The following is a 21,471-nucleotide window of genomic DNA, read 5'->3' as shown; positions in this document are numbered from 1 at the left end:
CAGAATCTGCTGAAGACTCTTTCCCTCTCCCTCTGCCCCCAACCACCCCAGGGCATGCTCTCTCATGTGCACTCTCTCTCTCTAAAATAATTAAATAAATCTTTAAAAAAAAAAAAAAAAGTCAAAGGACAGACTGACTCTTTCAGAGGCCAATGCTCATTTACCATTCTGACAATCCTAGGGCACCTGAGTGGCTCAGTTAGTCAATTTCAGCTAACATCTTGATCTCAGGGTCGTGAATTCAAGCCCCACTGGGCATAGAGACTACTTAAAAAAAAAATTAAAAAATAAAAAGGAATTATGCCAGGGTGCCTGGGTGGCTCAATGTGTTAAGCCTCTGCCTTCAGCTCAGGTCATGATCTCAGGATCCTGGGATCGAGCCCCACATTGGTCTCCGCTCAGCAGGGGGTCTGCTCCCCACCCACAACCTGCCTCTGACTACTTGTGCTGTCTGTTAAAAAATTATAAATAAAATCTTAAAAAAAAAAAAAAAAGAAGGGAGTTATGCTAAATCTACAATGCCTGTGCTCTATAAATGAAACAAACTCTGGATGAAAATACATCTGTTTATAACATGGTTTACTGAATGGGTTTAAGCTCACTGTAGAAACCTACTGCTCAGGAAAATACCTTTTAAAGTATTACTGTTCGTTGAGAATCCTTCTGATCACCAAAGAGCTCTGATGGAGATGTACAATGAGATTAATGCTATTTTCAGGCTTGCTAACATGACATCCATTCTCCAGCCCATGGACCAAGAAGTAACTCTGACTTTCAAGTCTTATTATTTGAGAATATTTCATTAATCCATAGCTGCCAGAGATAGTGATTCCTCTAATGGATCTGGGCAAAGTAAACTGAAAGCCTTCTGGAAAAGATTTACTGTTCTAGGTCCTATTAAAGAACATTCATTGATTGACGGAAGAGGTTAAAATATCAACATTAACAATAGTTTGGAAGAAGCTGATTACGACCCTCATGAATGACTTAGGGATTCAAGACTTCAGTGGAGGAAGTAAATGCAAATAAGGCTTTTCTGTCATATTCATTCACTGCAGTGGTCTAGACTTGAACCTGCAATTATCTCCAAGATTTGCCTGTATACACTGAATACACTGTTGAAAGAAAATGTTAAGACAAAAAAGTTTTCAATATTTCTTTTGTAATACTGTATTATTTAATTTGTTAATTATCAACTGTGAGAGATCTACATTAAATGTGACTAAATACGGACACTTATCAATAGGTACTGCACTGTGATTACAGCAGAGGTGGCTGTAGGGCAGTAATTAGGAATACAGGCTAGCAGCCAAACTGCCAGGTTCAAATACCCCTTCTCCCCTGATTTGCCACATGCTCTCGGTCAAGATACCTAAAATTGCCCACTCTTTCTATGTCTCAGATCCCTCATACACAAGACAGGGATAATGATGACTATATTCATCATGTTTGTTATGAGAATTAAATGACTTAATGTTATCTGTTATTTCCTTAAATATAAGATATTCTTTTCATATATGCCTCCCAATCATCCATAAGTAAATCCTCAGGTCCATTTGAATTTAAAGTCCTAAAAAGGAAAGCAAGACCATCCTAGAAAATCTTCTTATCCATCAAAATAGTTTCTACTGAGCCACCAACTTCAGTATGCTTATTTGATTTTCCAACAAAATGTAAGATGTGCTGAGAATGGTCAGTTACTAGGTCCAGTCAGCCCACACTTGAGAAACCAAACTAGTAAAATAAAATAAAAAGTACCCATAAGCCATACTGACCACTGATTAAGAATGAGGTACTACACTGACTTGTGAAAAATACAAATTATAAGAGTTTCTCCCCTCAAGGAGCTCAGAATCCCTTAGTGTCTACTCTATATTCATTGACATTATATTATTTAATGTTACTAGGGAAACAAAATATGCTTTTGAAATTTTAAAAAAAAAAGACAAATAATATATGTAAAAATAAAATAAAAATTTGGGCACCTGGGTGGCTCAATCAGTTAAGCATCTGCCTTTGGCTCAGGTCATGATCCCAGGGTCCTGGGATTGTACCCCACATTGGGCTCCCTGGTCAGCAGAGAGCCTGCTTCTCCCTCTCCCTCTGTCCCTGCTCATGTTCTCTCTCTTGCTACCTCAAATTAATAAAATCTTTACATGTAAATAAATAAATACTTAAGAATCATCATTAAACATATCATGGCTTAACTCCTAAAGAATCAGAAGCAGCAAGGACTGTAAGTGTGGATAACAGCAGAATCTGGAAGAGATCTACATAAAGAAGATAATAAAATCTAATGTGAAAGGAGGATGTGTTAAAGAGCATAAAGAATATAGAACATAAAGAATATGATCAAAGGCACCAAATACTAATTTGATAAAGTTTCTTAATTTCTCTGCCCTTTTTCATCTATGAAACAGAAATAATAATACTACCTTATTATTTTGAAAACTGAGTTAATACAATACTTAAAACTAAGTGCTTTGCATAGTAAGTATTTAAGAAATATTAACTGAAAAGATGAGTCGAATCATATAAGGTCTTGGCACAGCATTTAAGAAGGCTGAAAGACTGCTTTTGAGAGCAAAGACCTACTCTTTCCTGCCTTCACAATGCAAGACATACAAAATAAGTGGCTACTGGGGCGCCTGAGTGGCTCAGTGGATTAAGCCACTGCTTTCGGCTCGGGTCATGATCTCGGGGTCCTGGGATCAAGTCCCGCATGGGGCTCTCTGCTCAGCAGGGGGCCTGCTTCCCTTCATCTCTCTCTGCCTGCCTCTCTGCCTGCTTGTGATCTCTCTCTGTCAAATAAATAAATAAAATTTTTAAAAAAAATAAAATAAAATAAGTGGCTACTGAACTGAATTCACTGTGCAGTAAGAAAAAGAGGAGGTCAGAGAAAACTGGGAAGGATGAAACCATCACATCAGTGAAATTAATCCTGTTCTTGTGCGCAAAGTGGAAAGAGAATAGGGACAGAGAAGTTAGCTTGGCTATTGTACTAGTCCAGCTTGACAACTCAGCCATCCCTTGATGTGAACTGAAGCATATCTGAAAAGGAAAGAGAAAGTAAAGAAAAAAAAAACTACATGACAAAGAAAGCAAATACTGGCTTAGTAGTCTAGTATTGGACTGGCTTTGAAATTGCACATTATAAATTTTCAATACATATGTGTTGTATGAAGTGAGATGATTATTGAAAACAACAACACTCATCAAGAGCATAAAGAATGCTCAGGAGAGCCAGGGTGGCTCAGTCAGTTAAATGTCCTACTCTTGATTTCAGTCCAGGTCAAGATCTCAGGGTCATGAGATTGAGACCTGTGTCAGATTCTATACTGCATGTGGAGTCTTCGCAAAATTCTCTCTTCCTTGACCCCTCCCCATCCCATGCTTGCTTGCTCTCCCTCTATAAAAAAACTAAAAAAATCTAAAAATTAAAACAAAACAAAAAGTATGTTCAAAGCACTTAACCACAGTGTTTTGAAGTAACTCTAAGGTCAAGGCAATTATAACCCCATTTGCTAAAAGTACATTTCTTAAGGAGGAAAAAGGAAGGTGCTGTGGCTCAAACGGCCTTGGTCCTACAAGTCTCATTAAAAAAAAAAAAAGAGGAAAGCCATCCCAGTCATACTCTTATAGACTATACTGAAACTTCCAAAGTCTAAGAAGACAAATCAATGATCAATTAAGGGTGTTAGATTCATATTCAAACTATCTTCTAATTGCTCTGCAGAGTCCTAAACACTCCAAGAAGGCTCCTTAAAGTTGGGAGAGGGGGGCATAGCAGTGGAAGTGGAGTTTGAGAAGGGAAGATGATAATGAGCAGAAATGGCTATGGCCCTCCAATTCTATATGTTTTATAAATTTGGCTTCCGTGTCAGATTTTCACTGAAGAAAAATGTCCATAGATAGATTTTTTTAAAATTCTGAATATACAGAATATATACCTTTCAGAATACTAGTAGCTACACAGTCCAGAAGGGAATGGCATGATATATTTCAAGTGCTCAAAGAAAACAAAACAAACAAACAAAAATCTTCAACCAAGAATACCCTACTTAGCAAGATCATCACTTAGAATTGAAAGATAAAGAGGTTCCCGAACAGGAGTTGAAGGAGTTCATCACTACCAAAACAATCCTATGAGAAATGTGAAAGGGCATTCTTTAGTGGAAAACAAGAGAACATAACTAGAAGAATTATGAGAGAAGTTCACAGGTAAAAGTAAACATAGATTAATTACTTTTAAGCCAATATCAAGGTTAAAGCACAAAAAAAAGTAAAGTCAATTATATCCAAAAAATTCCAAGGGATACACAAAATAAAAAGATAAAAAATATGACAACATATACATAAAATGGAGGGATAGTAAAAATTTAGTGATTTTTTTTAAAATATTTTATTTATTTGATAGAGAGAGACACAGCAAGAAAGGGAACACAAGCAGGGGAAGCAAGAGAGGGAGAAGCAGGCTTCCCACTGAGCAGGGAGCCCGATGCAGGGCTTGATCCCAGGACCCTACCTAGGATCATGACCTGAGGCAAGGCAGACGCTTAACAACTGAGCCATCCAGGTGCCCCAAATGTAGTGCTTTTAGAATGTGTTCCAACTTAAGCAACTATTGACATAGACTGCTATACATATGGGATATTACATATAAATCTAACAGTAACCACAAATCAAAAACCTATAATAGATACACAAAAAAATAAAGGGAAAGGATTCCACGCAAAACACTAAAAAAAGCTATCAAGTCATAAGAGAGCAGGAGAAGAGAAGAACATACAAGAACCAGAAAACAATTAACAAAATGGCAGTAAGTACATACATATCAAAAATTACTTTTAATATAAATTAACTACTCCAATCAAAAGACATGGGGTGACTGAATGGATTAAAAAAAAAAAAAAGAGCTGCCTACAAAAGACTCATTTCTAACCAAGACACACACAGATGGAAAGTGAAGGGATGGAAAAAGATACTCTAGGCAGAAGGAAGCAAAAAAGAAAAAATGTTGGGCTAGCAATACTTATATCAAACAAAACAGACTTTAAAAGGAAGACTGCAGCAAAAGACAAACACTGGACATTACATAGTGATAAAAGGATCACCCAACAAGAGAATGTAACAATTGTAAATATCTAGGCACACAACATAAAAGCACCTAAGTACATAAAACAAATTTTAATAGACATAAAGGGAAAAACTGACAGTGATACAATAGTAGAGGACTTTAACACCTCACTTACATCAGTGGATAGATCAGCTGAACAGAATTATTAACAAGGAAACAATGGCTTTGAATGACACACTAGGCCAGATGGACCTAAAAAATATAAAAGTAAATACAGAACAACCCAACCAAAAAAGAGCAGAATAAATATACCGTCAAATGCACATGGAACATTCCATGATAGATAACATGTTAGGTCACAACATAAGTCTCAGTAAATTTAAGTGTCGCCTGGGTGGCTCAGTTAGTTAAGCAGCTGCCTTCAGCTCAGGTCATGATTCCAGTGTCCTGGGATGGAGTCCCACATCAGGCTCCTTGTTCCGCAGGGAGCTTGCTTCTCCCTCTGCCACTCTGTCTGACTGTGTGCACTCTCTCTCTCTCTGACAAATAAATAAATAAAATTAAAAAAAAAAAAGTCTCAGTAAATTTAAGAAGACTGACATCATATAAAGCATCTTTTCCTATCATAACACTATGAAACTAGAAATCAATTACAAGAAAAAGAACTAGAAAAAACACAAACAAGATGGAAGACAAACGTGCCACTAAACAACCAACAGGTCATTGAAGAAATCAGAAAAAATAAAAAAAAATACATGTATACAAAACCAAAAACAAAAGAGTATAAAATCTTTGGGATGCAGCAAAAGCAGTTCTACAACAGAAGTTTTTAATGATACAAACCTACCTCAAGAAACATGAAAAATCTCAAATAAACAATCTAATCTTACACCCAAAGGAACTAAAAAAAGAACAAAAACCAAAACCCAATATCAGAAGGAAGGAAATGATAAAGATGAGGGTGGAGATAAATAAAATAGAGACTATAAAAAAAATTAGAAAAGTTCAAAGAAATGAAGAGTTGATTCTTTAAAAAGATAAAACTGATAAACCGCTAGCTGAACTAATCAACAAAAAACAGAATTCAAGTAAAGTCAGAAAGCTTGAAGGACACTGACACCACAGAAATATGAAGAATTAGGAGATAATGCTATAAAAAATATGCCAACAAATTAAACAACCTGGATGAAATGAATCAACTCCTAGAAACACAATCTTCTAAAAGTGCATCAGGAAGAAATGGAAAATTTGGACCGACTAATTTCTAGTAACAAAACTGAATTGGTAATCAAAAATCTCCCAAACAAAAGTCCAGGACAAGATGGCTTTGCAGGTAAATTCTACCAAATATTTAAAGAACTAATACCTATTCTTATTCTAGAATAGAATAGGAATAAGAATAATTACTTATTCTAAAAAGTAGAAGAAGGAGAACTTCCAAATTCATTCTATAAGGCCAACATTATCCTGATACCAAAACCAGACAAAGATAATACAGAAAAAGAAAAATACAGGCCATATGCCTAAAGAACATGGATGCAAAAATCCTCAACAAAATGTAAGCAAAGCACATTTTTTAAAGGGACCATTCACCATGACCAAGTAAGATTTATTCCAAGGTTGAAAGGATGGTTTGATATTTGCAAATCCAATCAATATGATGCCAGGACATTAACAAGAGAAAAGATAAAAACTGCATGATTACGTCAATGGATGCAGAAAACCATCTAACAAAACACAACATCTGTTCATGATAAACATTATCAACAAAGTGAGTTTAGAGGGAACATACCTCAACACAATAAAGGCCATGTAAGAAAAACCCACAGCTAACATCATACCCAATGGTGAAAATGAAAAGCATTTCCTTTAAGATCAGGAACAAGACTAAGGATGTCCACTCTCACCACTTTTATTGAACATAGAACTGAAAGTCCTAGCCACAGCAATCATACAACAGAAAGAAACAAAAGACATCCAAATCGTCAAGAAAGAAGTAAACCTGTCATTATCTGAAGACATACACAGAAAACTCTAGAGATGCCATCAAAAAACTATTTAAAGTAATAAATGAAATCTGTAAAGTTGTAAGATACAAAATTAAAGAAATCTGTTGCTTTTCTATACACTAGTAACAACACAGCAGAAAGAGAAATTTTAAAAATCTCGGAGCACCTGGGTGGTTCAGTCAGTTGGGCATCTGCCTTGGGCTCAAGTCATGGTCCCAGAGTCCCAGGATCAAGCCCCAAGTTGGGCTCCCTGCTCAGTGGGGAGTCTGCTTCTGCCCCTACCCATACTCCTTCTCCTTCGCTCTTTCTCCATCTGTACCTCAAATAAACAAATAAATCTTAAAAAAGAAAGAAAGAAAGAAAACAATCTCATTTACAATTGCACCAAAAAGATTAAAACACCTAGGAATAAATTTAACCAAGGAGATAAAATCCTGTTCTCTGAAAACTATGACTGATGAAAGAAACTGAAGACAACACAAACAAATGGAAAGATATATATTCACAGACTGGAAGAATTAATGTTATTAAAATGTCCACACTACCCAAAGCAATACTGATTCAATTCAATCCCTAACAAAATTTTTCACAGAACTAGAACAAATAATCCTAAAGTTTATATGAAACCACAAATGCCCTTGAATAGCCAAATCAATTTTAAGAAAGAACAACAAAGCACCTGGGTGGCTCAGTGCGTTGGGCCTCTGCCTTTGGCTCAGGTCTTGGGATCAAGTCCCATAACAGGCTCTCTGCTCAGCAAGGAGCCTGCTTACCCGCCCCCTCTCTGCCTCTCTGACTACTTGTAATCTCTCTCCCTCTTTCTGTCAAATAAATAAGTAAAATATTTTTTAAAAAAAGAACAACAAAGCTGGAGGTATCACAATCCCAGATCTCAAGATACTCAAGTATCAAAACAGTATGGCCTTGCACAAAGACAGACACAAGATTAGCAGAACAGAATAGAGAGACCAGAACTAAACCCACACTTGTATGGTCAATTAATCTCTTACAAAAGAGGCAAGAATATACATACAATGTGAAAACAAGTCTTTTCAAAAAATGGTTTTGGGAAAACTGGAGAGCTACATGCAAAAGAATGAAACTGGACCACTCTTACACCATACACAAAAATAAAGTCAAAATGGATTAAAGACCTAAATGTGAGAAATGAAACCATAAAAATCCAAACAAAGCACAGACAGTAATCTCTTGGACATTGGCTTTAACAACGTATTTATGGATATGTCTTCTCAGACCAGGGAAACAAGAGCAAAAATAAACTACCGGGACTACACAAAAATAAAATGCTTTTGCACAGCAAAGGAATCATCAACAAAACAAAAAGGCAACCTAGGAGAAGCTGTTTGCAAGTGACATATACAATAAGGGGCTACTATCCAAAATATATAAAGAACTTCTACAACTCAACACCAAAAAACAATAATAGGATTTTAAAAATGGGCAGAGGACCTGAAAAGACATTTTTCCAAAGTCATCTGTATTTTCCAGATACAGATGACTAATACATAAAAAGTCACTCAATATCACTAATAGGGAAATGCAAATCAAAATCACAAGAAGACACCCCACACCAGTAAGAATGGTTAGTATCAAAAAGAGAAGAAATAACAAGTACTGACAAAGATGTAGAGAAAAGAGAACCCTCATGGTCTATTGGTAAGAACATAAAATGATACCATAACTATGGAAAACAGTATGGAGGTTCCTCAAAAAATTAAAAATAGAAATACCATACAGTCCTGTAATTCCACTAAGGAGTATTTACTCAAAGAAAACAAAAATACTAATTCAAAAAGATATATACACTCCTATGTTTATTGCAGTATTATACACAAGAGCCAAGATATGGAGGCACCTGGGTGGCTCAGTGGGTTAAAGTCTCTGCCTTCAGCTCAGGTCATGATCCCGAGGTCCTGGGATCAAGCCCTGTATCGTATCGGGCTTTCTGCTCAGCAGGGAGCCTGCTTCCCTCTCTCTCTCTCTGCCTGCCTCTCTGCCTACTTGTGATCTCTTTGTCAAATAAATAAATAAAATATTTTTTAAAAATAAAATAGATATGTATCAAATAAAATATGCATGAAGTATAGATAAGAAGCTGAATAGTTTCTTTTCATTTTTACAAAACTTTTAAAAATCTAATGTTACCTTCAAAATATTAACATGTTCATTGCAAAAAGAGACCACTTTGGGGCATGTGCTGTAAGGAAGGGACCAGACAAGCATCACTACTGGACCTGTCCTGAGACAGTCACAGCTTGGGAGGGGTCAAACTTTAACAGCCAAAGACTGGGAGACACAGCAGGTCCCACAAAAAAAATGAAAACATACTACTAAAATGGACAACTTTCCAGGCTGAGCACAGTCTAACAGGGTAAACTTAGAAACAGTTCTGGGGTAGAAAGAGAGATGGATAAATGAATACATATGTGATCAAGTCTAATTTTGGTTGGAAATTTCTAAGTGAGGGGCATAAAGGTGTTTACTATACAATCCATTAACCTTTTCAGTGCATTTGAAATTTTTCACAATAAAATCCTGGGGCAATTATAATTGAAAAGCAGTTTGGTGGGCACCTGGGTGGTTCAGTCAGTTAAGTGTCCAACTATAGATTTCAGCTGATGTCATGATCTGAGTCATGAGTCGGGCTCTGCATTGTGCATGAGGCCTGTTTGAGATTCTTTCTCTCCCTCTCCCTCTCCCCCTCCCTGCTCTAAAAAAAATAAATTAAAAAAAAAATAATAAAGTAAATGCACTTTTGAGTGGTAGACATTTTGAAGGAGAAAAATCAGTTTTTAAGATTGCACCTAATTAAAAAAAAAAAAAAAAGATTGCACCTAATAAACTGATCTCCAGAGTTGCAAAGAAGAGCTCAAAAATACTCCAGCGCTTTAGCAAGTACTGATATAGAGAGCTGCCAAAGTTATAGGAGGCTACTGCAAGAAAACAGAAGGTTAACAATTCAGTTTTCACAAATATTTGAGGGCCAAAACCTTGCAAAACAATTTTCAAAAATAAAGTATCCAGGTATCTATTCTGCCTTGCTAAAATAAGTTCTTTCATCTTGCTTCAATTCATATCTTCTCTATTAGATGGCAGGTATGTGTAAATATGCAGAAACTGATTCATAATTTACACTGGAATAGCATTATATGTATATTTATCTAAGAAAAAGAGAAATTCCAATAGCGTACGCTATTTTGCCCTCCATTGTACTTGCTGCTCATATACCCGGAATGAACAGACAAAAGAGGTGAGTGAAACTATTGGTCCCTTAGCCTGCCTCAGTCACCCAGTGCCCCTTATAATAGGAGCAACCTGCTAGGCTGAGTGTGAGTCTAGAATATACAAGCATGCATTTTCTTTCTTTTTTTTTTTTTTTTAAAGATTTTATTCATTTATTTGAGAGAAAGAGAGAGAGCTTGAGTGAGGGGAGAGGTAGAGGGAAAAGTAGATTCCCTGCTGAGCAGAACCCAGGACCCTGGGATCATGACTTGAGCCAAAGGGAGACACTTAACCAACTGAGCCACCCAGGCACCCCGTAAGCATGCACTTTTTTATTACAAACTAAATCACAAGCTGAATGTGTCTTCTGGAACGTAGCCTCAGTGACACATTTCTCCAGTGTCCATGCTAGGAAAACTAGCATGTTCATGAAAAAACAGTTTGTAAGTCTCTAATCTCTAATCCTTACTTAGGCATTTTTCATGGATAATTTTGACCGTCAGTAATTTGCATAGTACATTCCAACTTCAGAACCTAACCTCACCTCACCTAAGATTCAACTATACTAAACTCTAGTCATTTGAAATATTAAGAGCTCTGGATTGGTATCAGCAATGACAGATTCTAGTCCCAGCTCTACTACTAATTAGCTGTGTAATCCTGGGCAAGTAACTATAACCTGAGTCTCAATTCCCTCGTCTACATAATAAGGCAGTTGGTTCAGATGGCCTCTAATTCATAGATGGTTACCACATGTAACCATCTATGAATCACGCAAACTTTTTTAGAATTTGTTAGCTGTACTCCAGCTGGTATCATTTACCTAGAAATAGTTATTTAATGGTGAATAATACAAATCAGCATTCAGCTCATAGTAGATTAGGAAGATTATTAAATACTAACACACTGTCAATTCTGCTAACTTTCCTTTCCAGAAGTAAAAAAAAATTGAAAATTCTCACTTGAAGACATCTATTTCCCCAACATAGAAAAACCAATCAGCAAGAGAATCATTAAATTACAGGCCAATACTGGAAGCAGGTATGATTAAAGTCAGTGGTTCTAAAATATAGTTTTAACCCTGTTCTCGGCAAAGTGGCTTAAGATGAAATAATCTATTGTACCAATAATGCAAATATGGGAAGAATACAAAGAACTGTTCTGACTAAAATGTTTAAAATTCATTATCTGGAGCTTAAGAGCATTATATAAGAGAGTTTTGTTCCTTTTACCACCTCTATATTTTACAAACAAAAAAGTCTGTCCTCATTCTCATTCTTTATTGCAGTGGCTTGTAAATAAGGATTATCTGGGAAGCTTAAAGGTTTGTAAAGGATTTTTTTAAAAAGATTTTACTCAAAATGAACAGAGGGATGAGGGAGTGCCGAGGGAGAAAGAGAATCCCAATCAGACTCCACACTTAGCATGGAGCCCGACACAGGGCCTGATCCCAGGACCCTGAGATTATGATCCAAGCCAAAATCAAGAGTCAGATACTTAATCAACTGAGGGTCCCAGGAGCCCCAAGGATTTTTTTTTAAAGATTTTAAGTAATATCTACACCCAATGTCAGGCTTGAACTCACAACCCCAAGATCCAGAGTTGTATGTTCCACCGACTGAGCCAGCCAGGCACCCCACTAAAGAATTTTTTTTAAAACATCTGATGAGCAGACTTCCCAGGAACAATACAATCAGATTCTCTCAAGAGCATTAGAATTTTGAAGAAAAAAAAAAATCTCCAGATGATTCTAACACACAGTCAGATTTCAGCCTCCAAATATCACATATAAAAGAGGAGGTTGGGGAAGGAGCTTATTTTTGTTTTTGAAGTGATGGGGAAGCTCAAGCAAAAAGAAAAGTCTGTCTGTCTTCACCCAAGAAATACAAACTCCAAGGATCTTCGATTAAAACATAAATGTTTTTTGCATTTTTTTTAAATGAAAATGCTTTGAACTCCTTAATAGCCTTTACTCAGTGTATAAACTTACAGATTTATATCTATATAGTGAAATAGCTATTTAAATAAAAGATGCTTTCTACCAAATTCACTTCTCTGTGTTTTCTCAAGTTGCATGGTACATAGATGCTCAGTCTTTGTGTTCCTTAAAAGTTGACAATGCATACATTTTGGAAATCTGTATCACATTATCCAGTGACTTAAAAGCATACAATAATTCTTTTATTTGGTGTTGTATCAGAAAAGACTGATTCTAGTGTTTTTAATTATAATTTCACTAATTAAAGCAGGTGACATAGCAACATACACCTTAATAACAGAAAACATTAATAAGTGAACAATAACATATCAAGCTTTTTAAAAAACACCTGCAGAGTCACCTTGGAATGCTGAGTAGGTAGTCTAAGGTAACACTCAGCTCGTCCATATTTGTCTGTTCCAGGCATAATGGAATTGTCAGAATGAGGCCACTCCGTCTGTCCTTTCCTCCTATTAGAAAAAAAAAGACATAAATACAACATGTAATAGATATTAAAGCACTAACTAAATAAATATGTTTGGGTCCAATGCTACTAAAACAAATAGTATTTAAGATATAAGTAAATAGAACTATCTAATAGCTGCTTATTTTATACATTGTAAATGTTTATAGTAGTATAGAAAAATTATACCAAATTTAGAAAGAATAAGAGAAAAAAATTCATCCATGAAAACTTCACTTAAGCACAGCTATTATCATTCTGTTTAATTTTCTTCATTCAGGCTGCTTCTTAATGTAATCAATTCATCGAGCTCCTACTGTACACCTAGCACTATAAGCATTTACAAGTAAAGTAAATTTCCAATCAACCCAGGAAGAAAGGCTTTACATCATAAGAAATAACAGTATGAAATATAAGTTTATCTGCTAGGCTGTGTTGTATAATACATACAAAGTATTATAAAAAAGGATTTAGAAAATGAGAAAATGATAAGAGCTGTGATAAAGGTGAAAAGCTCCGTAGAAAAGTTAAGACAAGAAAAATGGGTAGAATTTATAAACCAAGTTAAGAGTATTAGAATATTCTGTGATGAGGAATGATCTGAGTGAACTCATAGAGGTCAGACAGGACTTCTGCATTCAGGAGGCAAGAAAGAAAGTTCTGCCCAGCTGTGAAGAGCACATGGGACCTTGCTGTGGAAGCCTGAAAGCCAGGCAGTGGAACATACTCGCATTTTGTGGATGCTCAAGCCCTCTTCAATCTTCCATAGGCATTAAAATCTAACTAATACTTTTATACACACATATCTTCTGTGAAAATTCCCCATGTGACTAGCTTTGACACTGATGTCCATTCTCTGACCCAACTGACATTTCTGGCAATTTCAGAAGCTTAAGAAACAGTAAATACTAAAGGTAAAAAATTTATATGATCTCTAGAAATCTATCACTAAAAACTGAAAGCCGTGAAGTGAAAAAAACAAATCCTTTGAGTGACAAGAGGGCAATTCATGATGGACCAACCACAGACAATCTTCTTTTTATTAGGCTAAACTTATAAATGAATGACATTCAACCAGTCTGTGTAATATGAATAAATGTAATTTCAAATGGTTCAACTTAATAGATAATCAATAGTGACTTCAACTACTTACGGTTTTTGTTCGAGTTTTTTGTTTTTTGTTTTTTGTTTTTAAGTGGATTGCACCCATGGTTTTCAAGCTGAATCCCTGAAATGATTTTGGTTTGAAAAGTTTTTCTCTATTATTAAAAAAGGTGAAAATTATGGGTTGATAAAATGAATAGTCAATAGAGAAAGTAAAGAAGTATGGCTAAGGAAAATTTCATTTGTTAGTCAAAAACTGCTAAGTTTTATGCCTACATTAAACTAAATGTGCAAAAAAGGTTCATATCTGTACTGCAGCATCCTGACCCACTGTGCATTTGGTCTTCAGAGGACAGTTCTAACATACAGAACTACATTTAACCTCCTGTCCTCAGCCTTCACTAAGGAACAATAAAATAATTACTAGAGTAAAAGAAAAAGCCAAGAGAAAAAAGATCTTCAAGGTAGATATGGCTAGGGTGCTTTGGTGGCTCAGTCAGTTAAGCAACTGACTTTTGGTTTCAGTTCAGGTCATGATCTCAGGGTCTTGAGATCAAGCCTGGAAACTGGCTCCATCCTCAGCAGGGAGTCTGCTCAAGGACTCTCTCCCCCTACCCTTGCACATGTGCACACACACCCACACCCTCTAAATAAATAAATATAATGTGTTTTTTAAAAAGTAGATATGGGGGCGCCTGGGGGCTCAGTGGGTTGAGTCTCTGCCTTCGGCTACCATGGTCTCAAGATCCTGGGATCAAGTCCCACACTGGGTTCTCTGCTCAGTGGGGAGCCTGCTTCCCCCTCTCTGCCGGCCTCGCTGCCTACTTGTGATCTCTGTCTGTCCAATAAATAAATAAAATCTTAAAAAAAAAAAGTAGATATAGCAATGGAATACCATGCAGCCGTCAAAAGAAATGAAATCTTGCCATTTGCAACAACGTGGATGGAACTAGAGAGTATTATGCTTAGCGAAATCAGTCAATCAGAGAAAGACAATTATCATATGATCTTCCTGATATGAGGAAGTTGAGAGGCAACGTCGGGGATTTGGGGGTAGGAAAAGAATACATGAAACAAGATGGGATCACGAGGGACACAAACCATAAGAGACTCTTAATCTCACAAAACAAACTGAGGGGTGCTGGGGGAAGGAGGTAGGGAGAGGGTAGTGCGGTTATGGACATTGAGGAAGGTAATGTGCTATGGTGAGTGCTGTGAAGTGTGTAAATCTGGCGATTCACAGAACTGTACCCCTGGGGCTAATAATACATTACATGTTAATAAAAAATTTTTTTTTAAAAGTAGATATGTCCAACAGAATGAAATGCTGCACATAGATAAGTATCATAAAGATGAAAATATGTCAATGATAAAAATTACAGAATAATATCCACACAGCAACAGTGTGGGCAAAAAGGCATTTTCTTACACTGGTGGGAGAAACAGAAATTGAAATACTCTTAGAGGGTAATCTGACAAAACCTTACTAAATTTAAATGTAAATTCTCTTTAACAGCTCTACTTACATGGGAATCTATACTGCTGAACTTGTACAAAGTGCATGAACGATGAATGTTTCCTGTAACACCATTAATATCAGAAAAGAATGGAAAAAACATCAGCATCAACTGGTAAGGAAAGTTGTTCTTTAAAAAAGGAAATACAGGGATGCCTGGGTGGCTCTGTCAGTAAGCATCTGCCTTCAGCTCAGGTCAAGATCCCAGGGTACTTGGATTCAGCCCTGCATCTGGCTCCCTGCTAAGCAAGCTCCCTTATCCCTCTCTCACTCCCCCTGCTTTTGTTCCCTCTCTCACTGTGACTCTGTCAAATAATAAATAAAATCTTACCAAAAAAAAAAAAAAAAGAAAGAAAGAAAAAAGAAAATACATTAAATAAGGAAACAAGAATTCTAATGGAATTCAATATCTTATTTTGTCCTTTATAATCTGCACTAGAAAAACATAGCAATTCAGAGATACAATATAATTTTTAAAAAAGATTGTTGGTAGCATAATGATCAAGACAATTATGATAGGATCCAAAGTAAAAAAGAAATAAAAAGCAAGATAAAAAAAAAAGTCCAAGTAACTCTAAACAGGCAGGCCATATTACCTATTCTAAAGCATATGCAAATGATATCATTTACTCAATGATCCTTAATTCCAGATAATCACTATACCTGAAGTACCCTGCAACTAATAAAGTATCTTTCAGCTTCTCTCCGATTCTTAGCAAATACACACTTTAGGTTAATAGCCAGAGAAAAATTCAAGCCTGTATAAACCAATTCGAAGAGTAAAAAGTGAAAACCATGTAACTGGTATTTCCTAACTACTCCTACTGCACTGAAACTATCTCACAGGAAGATGGAAGACAAAAGCTATGATGCAGGATATCATAAAAACTAATTCTATATTTCAAAAACAATTACTTAGGTGCTGGTTAGTCAATTATTCTTGGCCCGTATTATTTCATTTTTATATAAAAAGATATGACATCTACCTTGCAGAGGTCATTTTAATCAATTACAGAGTAAATATTGTACTGCCAAGTACCAACAGTGACAGAGGTGGCTTGCACACAGCTATCCACTCTGATTAACAGAGGTCTCAGAAATATCTCTGAAATGAAACCTTCACAGAAAAATGCATTTCTGTTGAACTTACCAAAGGAAAAAGTTTAAACAAATTTATATATGAAACTCTTCCAGTTTTAAGAAGAAAGCATACCTGAAAGGAATGCAAGTTTTTTCTTCAGAATGGGTAGTATTACTGAGGCCTCCATTTTATTCCAGTAAATGTCCTCACTTCTGAAAACAAAGAAAGGTAAATGTTAACTACAAGAAAGTAACTATTCTGTGAAATACATACTTATGATGGCTTATCCCAGGGAGTCTCAATTTCAGCATTACTAACATTTTGAGTCAGATTTTTTTTTTATAAGAATTGTTCTGGGCATTGTGTTTAGCAGCATCCCTGGCCTCTACCCATTAGAATACAAACAACACTCCCTCTTCCAGGCTGTGACAACCAAAATGTCTCTATAGACATTGCCAAATACTCTGGTAGGCAAAAATCACAGCCAGTTGAGAATCACTGGCTTAACTCTTTTTGTTATTGTTTTTTGTTTTTTTATTTTTTAAGCAGGCTCCATACCCAACATGGGGCTCTAACTCAGGACCGTGGGATCAAAAGGCACATGCTCTACCGACCAGCAAGGTGCCCCACTGACTTAACTCTTCTCCGGAGCAATACTCTTGGGGTAGAACAATAGTAATTCAATAATTCTTGCTGAATAAAGGAATGAATCAATTACTCAAAGAGGCAATCTTTTCTCTATTGCTCTCCTCCTTAATTATACAGCTTAATTCCAAATATCTGACTCTTTCCATTGCACTATTAAATAGCTATTCCTAATTTCTCATACTTTTGCTTCTCCATATCACTTCTTATCCTCATGTTTACCTCAAGATATTTCCTAATATACTGTTTCAACTTTTGTCACCACTGTTAATTATCTCCGTCTCTCCACAACATGAATTTTTTTTTAAATCTCCAGGGAAAGATCTGATTAACCCAGCTGATCTCCTATCAAGCTATAATTCACTGTTCTTGGTTTCGTTTTCTAGTATTCACTTGGCCACAGAGAGGGGTTATGCCTAAATACAAAATGGGACTATCCACACAGCAAGGCCTAAGGACAAGACAGTTTCCCTTGAAAGGGAGCTTTAACAGCATAGGCATCTGGAGACTTGGCCAGCCCCATATACTATTAAAATAGGATTTTGAGGAGAGCAGGCCATTTAAAACAAAGCAAAAAAAAAAAAAAAATCAAAGTTTCAATTATTATTATCCACCTATACTTAACTACACATCTGAGATGTATTCTCCAGCACATTTTATTCTTCCTTCCCCATCCCACCTGACACCCACCCACCATCACAATATAGTGACAGCTCCCTGCAATACTCCATGAATTTGCTTTGTATTTAGCGAATTTTAACAGCCTCCTTTTTTAAAATTGAGATATAACTGACATATAACACTATATTAGTTTCAAGTGGACACAATGATTCACTATTTACATATATTGCAAAGTTACCACAATAAGTCTAGTTAACATCAGTCACCATACACAGTTTCAAAATTTTTTTTCTTATGACAACTTTTAAGACCTATTCTCTTAGCAATTTCAAATATGCAGTATAGTATTATAAACCATAGTCACCACAAAGCATACTTTCTTGAAAATAATTTTCGAGCAGAGTAGAAAATGTGACTCCAAATGAAAATATATTACTTATTCAGCAAAAATTTGCTATGAACTTATCCCATTACAGATACTATGTTATTAGCTGGAGCTAAAAACTCAAGTCATAGCCCTACCCTAGAAAAAAAAAGTCTATTAAGGAAAAAAAACCTCAGATATTAACAAAAAAAGATGTGATCCTAATATTTGTCAAATAATCACTAATTAAACAAGATTACTTAAAGAAATATATTATTTTACAGCTTCTATATATACAACTAAAAAAAAAAATCACCATTATTTGTACCTGTCTACAAAGAAAAAAAATCGCTATCAAACTAAACAGGATAGATTTTTCTCAAGTTTTATTCTTGAATATTTGTTTGCAATTTGTTCATTTTTGTTCTACATTGGCCGCTGCTGACATACAACTAGTAGGAAATGTGATGGAAAAGCTCACATTATACATTTTAAATCTAAAACAAGTAGCAAGAGCACCTGGGTGATTCAGTCGGTTGAGCATCTGCCTTTCGCTCAAGTCATGATCCCACAGTCCTGGGATCAAGCCCCACATCAGGGTCCCTGCTCAATGGAGAGCCTGCTTTTCCCTCTCCCTTTACCCCTCTCCCAACTTGTGCTCTCTCACTCTTTCTCTCTCACTCACTCTATCTCAAATATAAATTAAATTAAATTAAATCAGTAGTTCATACTTGCAGGTCAATACCCTAACCTGAGGAGTCAGTTACCCAGCTCTACAAAAACCAGAGAGCTCAGATTCATATCTACGGTCCCCTCTCTTGTGACCACCTTATCAGAGACCAGATTTGAAAATGAGATAATGTGGGGGTTCAGAGTGAGTTATTTGCCCCCAGACAAGTCCCTGGGACATTCAGATATTTTTGAGTTAAAAACAAAAATAATCAAGGCCCAAAAGACATAATTAGAAACTCTGACCTTCCCCCTAACTGCCTAAGTGAACTCAAATAAAGGACTTGCTCCAGGGAGAGCTATTAATCACTGTAGATAAACCGCATTAAAATATGAACTCAGGGCAGTAGACCTTGAGGAACTTAAGCAATTTTGATCTTTGATTAAGTTCTCTCTATAGCTTATTGTTCCTACAGTTGCTATAGGGCCTAACATTTGTTTACCAAACATTTACTCTTTTTCATCTTCCTGTGAATTGTTTTCCTACCCCTTTCTCCTAAGTTCAGGATGACATATATATCTCATTTTGCCTGGCTGTCTTTAGAATCTCATAATTATGTGGATTCCTATAGGTAATTAATTTGATTTTCTTCTCTCAATCTGTCTCATGTGAATTTAATTCTCAGACCAGTTCCAGGGCGCCTGTGTGGCTCAGTCAGTTAAACATCTGACTTTGGTTCAAGTCATGATACCAGGGTCTGGGATCAAGACCCACCTGCAGCAGGGAGCCTGCTCCTCCCTCTTTCTCTGCCACTCCCCCTGCTTGTGCTCTCTTTCTCTCAAATAAATAAATACAATCTTAAAAAAAAAAAACTTAGAGCAAAAGAACCTTCAGAAGCAGAGAAAAATTCTTCTTCCCCAACAATAATCAAAATGATAATGAAAATTAATATTCACCTAATATTTACATAAACCATGCATTGTTCTAAATAATTTATTTGTATTAACTTATTTAATCCTCACAATTTTTCTATGTGGTAAGTATCATCATCCCCATTTTACAGAAGAAGTAACTGGGGCTTAGACAACTTAAACATTGCCCAGCATCTCACAGCTAGTTAAGTGGGGAAGTTAGGATTCACACCCAGGCAATATATTCCATAATGATATTCTCACATTGCATTATCAACTTACTGGTAAAATAGCTCTGAAAATATCCAGTGACATTTGGCCAAATGAGAAAGATGGAGCTCTAGACTATATACAAAATTAATACACACACACATATGTGTATCCTATATATACAGGATATATACATATGTGCTGTCTTAATTCATGCTAGGTGCTGTAACTTTTGCTACCACTGCTTCCACAAACAACAGTGCAAATGCCAAGTGATACAAGAATTGTTACAAAAAGTTTTGACCCAAGAGAATAAGCTGGAAACAAGAGAACTACTGCTCTAGGTAGTCAGTGGGATGCAGCCACGAAGTAATTTCAACCTTGAAGAGGTAATACAGATGCAGGAACAACTTAGTCATAGAAACAGAAGGGGCTTTCTAATCAAACTTTCCCTTTGGCATAAGCACAAACCAATTCTCAACTGTCTTTGGTTCCTTCCTATTTTCTGAGTCTATTTCTCCATGATTCTTATCAATTCTGCGTGTTATATAACATCCTTCCAATAAATCCCTTTTCTGCTTAAGTTAGCTAGAATACCCTTCTCATTTAGTCAATAGAGAAACTTGCTTGGTATAGAAAGCAAAACTGTAATTCAAAGTTTAGTAGTATCTGCCATCATTTAATGCTTTTTAAAAAATCTTTTGCCATTTATTCTGACTGAAAATGTCCATCAACACTAAGGTTTAAACCACTGCCACAATAAAACCTAATTAACCAGTACCCAAGAGAAAAGAATATATGGAATTCCTAGGATTCCAAGAGTCATAAGAAATGATAACTGCAGCTGACCTTTAAAGTAGTATCCGTGTTATCCAAGCTTTGCAAGTCAGGTTATTGATTGTATGCAGACAAGGCCAAATTCTTCACCATTGTATTATTCTCCATATACTTAAAGTGAAAAAGACAGATGGTCTTAGTCTCCAGTCTAGATTTACCTTGACACACTACGATATCCAGAAGCAATCTTATTTTTTGTCACTGTCTCCTGAGAGATGGATGTTTTATCCAAACTTTCCATTACTTTGTAGAACCATCCCATTTTGAGAAAATACAAAGAATTTTTTTTCCCTAAGAACATGTTGATAGTGATGAAAAAGTAGCTTAATGAGAAATAAAGGCTTTTGGGTGTGTAGGCCACTTCAAATGACCTCATGGATAAAATGTAAAGCAGCCAAGAAATGAAAGCCGATGAAGCACCTACCCAGGTGGCTCAGCTGGTTAAGTGTCTGACTCTTGATTTCGGGTCAGGCCATGATCTCAGGTTCTTGAGATCAAGCCCCACCCTGGGCTCCACACTGGGTGTGGAGCCTGCGCTTAAGATTCTCTCTTACGGCTAATAGGCACATGAAAAAATGTCCCACATCACTCATCATCAGAAAAATACAAATCAAAACCACAATGAGATAGCGCCTCACTCCAGTCAGAATGGCTAAAACTAATAAGTCAGGAAACAACAAATGTTGGCAAGTATGGGGAATAAAGGGAACCCTTTTACAGACCTGGTGAGAATGCCAACTGG

At 36.2% G+C, this 21,471-nt stretch overlaps 1 protein-coding gene across 3 annotated transcripts in view; it reads right to left on the bottom strand.

Moving 5' to 3' along the window:
* Nucleotides 1–21,471, bottom strand: part of SESTD1 (SEC14 and spectrin domain containing 1) — a 140,616-nt gene that overhangs the window by 80,300 nt on the left and 38,845 nt on the right. For 2 of the 3 annotated variants that reach the window (XM_045066621.1, XM_045066619.1), the window contains exons 2-3: nucleotides 16,604–16,683; nucleotides 12,669–12,777 (exon numbers count right to left, since the gene is read on the bottom strand). In XM_045066621.1, coding sequence (XP_044922556.1) covers nucleotides 12,669–12,777; nucleotides 16,604–16,658 — 164 coding nt within the window. In that variant the 5' untranslated portion in view covers nucleotides 16,659–16,683. The remainder of the gene's footprint in view (nucleotides 1–12,668; nucleotides 12,778–16,603; nucleotides 16,684–21,471) is intronic. The other variant, XM_045066620.1, reaches the window with a different exon arrangement.

This window comes from Mustela putorius, unplaced genomic scaffold (genome assembly GCF_011764305.1).
Source record: "Mustela putorius furo isolate JIRA1106 unplaced genomic scaffold, ASM1176430v1.1 tig00003869_pilon_pilon_pilon, whole genome shotgun sequence".
Lineage (NCBI taxonomy): Eukaryota > Metazoa > Chordata > Mammalia > Carnivora > Mustelidae > Mustela > Mustela putorius.
Note: the sequence above shows the minus strand (reverse complement) of the source record. Positions and strands in the feature narration are given on the sequence as shown.